Raw genomic sequence first — 7761 nt, forward strand, 5'->3', positions numbered from 1 at the left:
TGAGCTTTTGAGCAGAGGTTGAGTTGGTCAAGAAAATTGTGATGGCTGGGGAGCATGCTTGATCAACTATATGCCTGAACCTCGACGACGGTCCCCCGCTAAGAAACTGGGTGGAGAGCGGGTTAATTAAGCTAAACGAAAGTACTTCTAAAATTAGATTTGCACATTTACATCTGTCGAACAACATCACTTTGTTTTCATAAAAAGCTGTCTAGACAGTGATGCTTGGAGGTCTAATTGTCATGCGAAAACCCCAATTTCTCGAGTACACGACCAAACTTGCAGACTGCTTCAAAACATTTGCAGAGGAATAACAACTCGACCAACTCATTCATGCATTTATGCATTCGCTTCACATAAGTTAAGTGGTATCATGGTCTAGGAAGATTGAGCGAAGCTGAATCACCCAAAGCGTTCCAGACCCACAATCTTAGGCACTTCAAAATCATCTGCCACATGGGAAAGAGTGTCGTGATTGAGATAGAAGGCAAGTATCAAATCCCACATCATTGTGCAGTGGTATAAGTTTCAAACCCAACAGGGCATGCTGCTTCTGAAGATTTAGGGTAGGGTAGGCGAGGGTGCTGTGGAGCTGAGCGTCCAATGTGTCAGTACAACAAGGTGTCTGCATAGAGAGAGCAGGACTAGAGTTTCAGTTCTAAATGTGATTAAATTTATTAATTCCCTTTCCCTATCCGTATAGACTTTTTCCCAGAACACTTGTGAAAGCGATATTGTGAGAGTTTCTAGAGATAAAATTTATGACCAACTCGTTGTTTCATCCGATCCAAAGTCCCTAAATTGCAATGCGACAAATGTTCGTGACAGATCCCTTCTGAGAATTCCAATTTCTTTCCTTTGAAAATATTCTTTCTCCGTAGCCGCAAAATCTTACGGAGAGGAGAAAACCAAAGTCATTGCAAATACAAAGTACCAAGAGTACACATCTTAGCTTGACCAGTCTACAAGGTAGGTGGATGATGATGCCGATGTAGAAGTTCGGTATTCTCAATTGCACTAATCGCTGACGTTTCATGACTTAGCATGACCTCTATTCTGAATTAGAGTTGGAGATATTATCTTACCTCTAAGGAGAATCACTTCTGCACACGATCTGCGAGTGAAATTCACAAAGAAGATAAAGAGAAATACAACATGTCTACGGTTGGTCTAAATCAACGAAGCAGGGACCAGACGCGGCTATTACAAGGGTCTGGGGCTCTATTTTCACACGAGGTAAATAGGTTTTCCTCCGCCTCCAAAATTGCGAACCACTAAACACCTATTTTCCTTCTTCCATTTTAAAGGCCAACAAGTCTTCTGTTTGCCTCCATAACCATTATTTATATTATTTTTAACATCGAAAGTTCGTTTGCATGCATCAAAGAACTTTTCATACATTCCCCTTTAGTAGAACAGCATTATACCACTTAGAGGACGAAAGCTAAAATAGATAAATAGAAGCTACGGTAAGGTTACGTATTAAACCGAACCTTATTCATGCCATTGTGGTCTGAAAACATCGGACATACCATCAAAAATAGGCACAATCTGAACCATGAAACGAGTAGTTGAATAAGTGTTTGAGTCTAGAGAAAATAGACTTTTTGACAGGTAACTAAGGCATGAAGCGTGAATGCATTTGGCCATCTGGCATTCAAACAATCATATTTGTACACCTAAATTGCAAAAGGAAAGCGAGAGGGAGAGCGTGGATGAGGCTGAATTGTTGGATCTGCCCACATGTTCTCCATGTAGAGACATATTCGGCCCGTAAGATGATATCAAAATTTGGCTATTTTGAGGGCATCAGGTTATTAGGGTTATTAGGTTCGTGGGTGCACCGGTAGTTGTTTTGAGCAGTAGCGATAGGCATAGGGATGAAGAATACTAACCTCTAATTTCATCACACTAATGGACAGTGCTCTAAAGCACCAAACATGGGGTTATCATGCGCCATGAAACCGTGCATTTTCGCGTTCCAAGGCAATAGTAATAAACTAAAATTAATGACCATAGAGATATGTGCAGCCAAGAAAGAAATGAGAAATTTGACAGGTGTTTGATAAACTCGATAAAGTACCGTGTCAGACCCAAAAAGGACAGTCAGGACTTTTAAAAGGTGAATGTCTAGGTTCCCAAAAAACAGGTGGGAAAAGGTGATCACAAATGCCTCAGGAGATTATATGGCAACCTCTAGAGTTCCACTGTTAATGGAGCAGTTAAACCTTGGTGACAGAGCATGTCTTTGTATAAATCATCCTATTGAAAACACTACTAGATTTGGTTAATTGTATTTTGGAAAGCGTGTTACTCGCCTGCCGTAAATACCTGCCCGGAAATCGCTCCTAGGTGGAACTTTTAAATAGCATGGGGAGAAATGCAACAATTTACCGGTGCTATAAGTGGTGACGTGCCTCTTTTCTGTCATTTAATTATTCATTAGCGCAAATGCAACTCACCAGTGCCATTTACCTATTACAAGGGAAACTAGGTACACATACTTCTCCGCTGCTGCAAGCAAGAGCATGGTAACTCAAAACACTTAGGATGCAGAATCTCTCCAAAACACGGAAAACTTGCCTATTTATTGCAAAAATAAGGTGTGTTGAAGCAAACTGGACTAAACCTTATTCCTCAAACCAAAAGCAACTAGAAAGGAACTTATTTAGAAGTGTTATTATTATACTATGAATAATGGTGTTGGTTATGCTGCTAGAAAGTACTTTACAAGTGATATGGACGGCATGGTGTTTATACGAAGAAGGACAAACTGTGCCAACAAATTACGCTTCCTTTACAATTCTTAGAGCCTAAAGTCGCTTAAACAAATAATGAGCATAAATAAAGTGGAATAAAGCGACAGAGAAATCTATGCATCAGAATGCTTCTATGGCAGTAGTATTAGGCTTTGTCCACGGCCGCTCAATCCTCCTGTATGCAAAATGTCCAACAACTTACTGGTTAAACTCGTCGCAACCTCAGAAAGAGGTCAGAGGGCTACACCTCCACCTGTTGTGCCACTCAATAGATGTAAGTAATTATTTAAAATTAGTCTTATCCACTATATGCATAAATATTTTTTCCAATTGTGCAATATCGCATTATGGAATTTTTGCGAAAAAATGTAACAAGCTACAAGTAAATTGCATTTGCTGGAGCACTGCGTTTGCAATAAAAAAAGCAGATGAAATCGTAACCTTGAGTGCGGCGCGATTTACAAGGGGTTTTTTAAGGTCCACCCATCCATCGATGTCGAGATTTCCAGGTATGCAAATAACAGCACACTTTTTTTGTTTTGCGTAAGTTATCAAATTTTAATCATCCCTGACAGTCCGAGTCCATGCGTAATTGGGTTCTTGTCTTGTCTTTAAGCGCCACCATCTTCTCTAGGTTGCCACTATCAGGTTAAACAAAAAAATTGTAATCAATTTTAGCCGCATTTGCACACGCAAAAATAGGTATACAGGTATGTTTTATTGCCTATGTATTCTTTCGCATAGAAATTAACCTAAGGTTCCACTGGACGCATTAGACAGGAGTGCAGAGAACTTTAGAACAAATCGTGATTTCCCTTCGGTAAGTTTTCGCCTCCTTCTTGCACGCGCTGACCTATTGCAGTCCATTCCTCGTGATGCCTGGTGGAGACGGGAACCCCGCCAACATGATAATGCAAGCCTACTTTATCAATAAGATTTAGATTGACCCATATGAAAATGACACTTTGATGCTCATGTGGGGTTTGTGTGTCTGTCTATGTTGCCTTTCAATGCAACTCATCCTAAATTTTGAATGGTGACAGCTCGAGTATCAATCCGCACAGATGAAGTCTGCATTGCAATCGCTTTACTTATGACCCCTCCCCTTTTTACCGTTTTAGGCAAAGGACATTGGAGAAATGCAGCTAAGAATTCAGAAGCTCTGACGTGAGCACATCTTGGCTCGTGTACGATTCGACAATTTAAAAAACTTTTAATGCTTTAAGCTTGACAATAAATAGGCAATAAGAGTCATCGCACTGCGACACAAAAAACTTATGTATACTTATAGCTGGAACACCTTGACATCCACCATAGGCATTAGGGAATGCATGGATGCTAAACGCACTGACGCATGGTTCGATTTAGTGGAAACTCTATTTTATTTCATAGAGATGACTTAAAATATCAGGATGGAACAAAGGTCCAAATGCACACCACCAAGCAATGCATTTCTGAACAAATTTTTTGTATTTTACAAGGAACCGATGCGTATCGTTGTAACAAATCGCTATACAAAGACTTCTACAACAAAGCAACATCGCCCATGGCAAACGGTGAACTCCTCGCCTTCGGTAATGTCATTTAATAATTAAAAAGCATCCAAAGGAAGGGGTGGGACAGAAGTAGACAGAAATGTGAGTCGCTTATGTAGTACTTGCATAGTACACCACTTTACTGCAATAGAAGTTGCATTGCCACCTGGATTTCAAAGGTGAATTCAAAATAGGTGTTAAATCAAACGTTTGCTAGTTCCGAGTGCCCAGCTACGGAAGGTAGACCTGACGCCAGGTTACTGATTTTTGTTTTTGTTCGGTATATGGGGAGGAGGCATTGGACGAATAATTTGCATCACGCAGACAGGTACTAGGGTGAAGAAATTGACTGCTTGGTGTTGACAATAAAGCGTTTGCACTAAAATGGTGGGAAAAGGGTAGTAGAAAGTATGCAATCCCACAACCAGTAAAGTGTAACAGTAAAAATATCAACGATGGATACAACACAGACTTCATGTGTGGGATCACAACGTTTACCGGGTACGGGATTGGGCAGAAGGCTTGGTAGACTGTGCTGGTCCAGGGGAACTTCCCATAAAAGAAAACCATTCCTTGTTAGCCCAATCATTCAAAGGCGAGTGTAAAATGTGGTTAATAATGCAATTGTAATGAATAATTAGGTATGACAGTGGTTAAGGTAGGCCTCAGTAAATGTCGGATGTGCAACTGAAGGTGAAAGCTTTGACAGCGTAGGATGAGCAAAAAGTGTAACCAAAATCTCATTTAACTGGATAAAAAAGAACGCTAACAGAGGGTCAGTGCTTCGCTGATGCTTAACATGAAAAAAGCTAATAAATGTCACATTAAAACATGGCGGATTAGATGAGCCGCCCACATGCAGTTTCGCAAATCCAGAAGAAAAAAAGAGTGAGTAGCATGCTGTAACTTGACTGACGAATTCCTACAAAGCGCAGTCGCTCCGTTCTGTGCCATGCCACTCTAGCAAGCGCTCTTTCATCGTTAATGGCTTCACGGCACAGGATTGGCATGACTACCCTACACTGACTGATCAGTGATAGAATGCTCCAAGACCAGTGCATAATAGCACGGCGTGTTGCCAAAGTGTGTCATATCATGTAATCTACAGCATTAGCTTAAAGGAGGTAAAATTTGAGTGTCCAGCCTCAACAAACACTTTGTCTGAAGAAAAGGTGGGTACCGGAGCAAAAAATGTATATCATATCATGACATAAAGCATCCACTAGGTTGGTTTAAACAAGGCCGTGCATGCATGAAGTGGGGAATAGGTAAAAACGGTTATAAAATAAGAGGTGGTTAGTAATAATTATTAGTGCTGCTGAAAAGAGAAGTACTTACACCGAATCCGGCAAAGACTGAAAATGAAGGCAGGGAAATATTCACTTTACTTCCCTTAAATCGGAGCAGCAAAAAAGTGTCTTTACAAGGGGTGCATCCTCATTGAACCTCTAGCAGAACGAGTTGTCTACGGACTTTGATTTACTACTACAAACAGAGGTCAACTTGGAAAAATGAGAGTTAGGTCTATCATTAGTTTCCCCTTAGTGGGTTAAGTGATTTACTTCATAATAGAGGAAAGAGATCAGAGAGTTATACCTAGTATTCTTAATTATGATTACGACTGGATGGATCAACATCGTCAGTAAGTTTCGGATGGAATTCTGCAGATGTTAGTGGCACTTTGTGTACCTTTCTTGTGCATTTAAACATGGTAATAAGTCACAAAAATGAGGTGTACGAGGAATTGCTTTAAAGAGAGCCTACACGGGCAGCAGGGTCAAAGTGAAGATCCTCGAAAAAATTTACCTGCGAATTCGAGTTCATACTAGCAGGTTCGCTAGTGGTGTGAAAGCTTTCATGAGGCTTAGAGTTACTAAAAAGAGGAGGATAATAGGAGAATAAGCAAATCTCAAGTCGCCATTGTTTCGCCAGAAATTTGTTGATGAATTACAAAGGCATTAATAACTATAAAGGTGGGTAATTAACATACCGATCGGTGGAATTTGACTCTGTTGGGCAAAATGATAGACATTTTAAATGGCCTGAGTGATAACTTTTGTGAAAATGTGTGCATTAAGTGCCAACTCACGAGCCCTCGAACGTGATGCTGAGGTACTAATTTGACGATATGCATCTTGCTAAAAAGTAATAAGAGTTAAAAAAGACAAACGGATCCACAAATTTTGCAAGACATAAAAAGCATGGCGTTTGAGGTTCAGCTATACATAATAGATTGTGAAGAACACGTCCACAGTCATTATTCTTAGGGAGGTAATAATCCAATTAAAAGTAGATAGACGATGGTGAATAACAAAGAGCCGAAAATCACTTGAATGTCAAACTTAGAATAGGGCTACTTTCAGTAACGAAGGTGAATCAGAACTAGAGCACAAATATAGAGAGGAGATTTCACGCCTTCAGAATTTCTTGGGATCACAGTAGTCCAGAAGCTTCAATTGTTGACTAATTTCCTAACATTCTAGAGAGTCTGGCTTTTCCCCACCCCTTCCTAATCGGTACAGATAAACGCTCGAAAGCCAATTAGATGCTACAAGTACGCGTAAGTGAAATCGCTTAGGCGGAGACACTCAAAGCAGTCTCTAGCCATCGGTCGCGCATTTACCAACCCCACACCCTCACTTCACGCATTGCGTCAAAGATATCTCCACTAATATCGTTACATCGTGCGCACAAGTGCCGTTTGTAATACCTGACGAACAAAAGGCTACTTAAAAATCGAATTATTTTACTTGTATGCATCTGATTCAGCTGGTCTTCGGGGATAGGAGGTGCCGAATCATGGGCATGCATTCGGATGCATCTTAAACGTCCCTACAAGTTTTAAATATTCTCGACCAAATACGCAAAAAACCACGCAAATTTAGAGGCCATCTGATTAATTGGGAACTTTGTCGAACCGAGGGATAAGCTAACTCCAACTGACATACCACTTTTGTTTCGTGAACTGAAGGCTTCGGTAGAGACAACGTAGAAGCATACACATTAGCGGAGTCATCTTAAAGAAAGTGTAGGGGGAATGTGAAATGACAAATGAGAAGAGCCAAATCAATATCTCTTCAAAAGAAGTGACAGGCTATTCTCTTCAACTAACTTGGTCTGCGATCCGAGAAAAGGATTAACCAAATGAAAACAGGTCTGATAAGATAAATTTATTATAACAAAAAATCCTATTTAATTTTGAATTCTTTTAGAATTATCAAATGCTGATGTAATCCAGCTAAATAGTTTGGTTCAAATTAGGATTCTGAGTCACCAACTTACTACTTATTTTAGGCCATTCTGAAGAAGCATATGGAGTGGCTTCGTTACGCTAAAGGTAAGCAAATTGGCGGAATGATGGTTATATTGCAAAGACACAACGCATCTTATCATATCAAGATACTCGCATTTCTACCCATAAGACAATCAAAATCGACTGATAAGCTAAAAATAGTGCTGCCTTCCAT

General features: G+C 40.1%; 2 protein-coding genes across 2 annotated transcripts in view; both read right to left on the bottom strand. All coding sequences in view use genetic code 11, as the record gives it.

Moving 5' to 3' along the window:
* EGR_04893 (hypothetical protein) overlaps positions 1 to 1401 on the bottom strand; it is a gene marked incomplete at both ends in the record, with an annotated part of 7924 nt that extends 6523 nt beyond the window's left edge. Inside the window, one exon of the mRNA XM_024494142.1 lies at positions 1273 to 1401. Coding sequence (XP_024351379.1) covers positions 1273 to 1401 — 129 coding nt within the window. The remainder of the gene's footprint in view (positions 1 to 1272) is intronic.
* Positions 1402 to 4525: 3124 nt separating this feature from the next.
* Positions 4526 to 7761, bottom strand: part of EGR_04894 (hypothetical protein) — a gene marked incomplete at both ends in the record, with an annotated part of 9061 nt that continues 5825 nt past the window's right edge. Inside the window, 7 exons of the mRNA XM_024494143.1 lie at positions 4526 to 4673; positions 4800 to 4843; positions 6059 to 6167; positions 6285 to 6303; positions 6384 to 6432; positions 7243 to 7310; positions 7577 to 7625. Of these exons, the coding sequence (XP_024351380.1) occupies positions 4526 to 4673; positions 4800 to 4843; positions 6059 to 6167; positions 6285 to 6303; positions 6384 to 6432; positions 7243 to 7310; positions 7577 to 7625 (486 nt within the window). The remainder of the gene's footprint in view (positions 4674 to 4799; positions 4844 to 6058; positions 6168 to 6284; positions 6304 to 6383; positions 6433 to 7242; positions 7311 to 7576; positions 7626 to 7761) is intronic.

The sequence above is a fragment of the Echinococcus granulosus genome, assembly GCF_000524195.1.
Source record: "Echinococcus granulosus chromosome Unknown EG_S00033, whole genome shotgun sequence".
NCBI lineage: Eukaryota > Metazoa > Platyhelminthes > Cestoda > Cyclophyllidea > Taeniidae > Echinococcus > Echinococcus granulosus.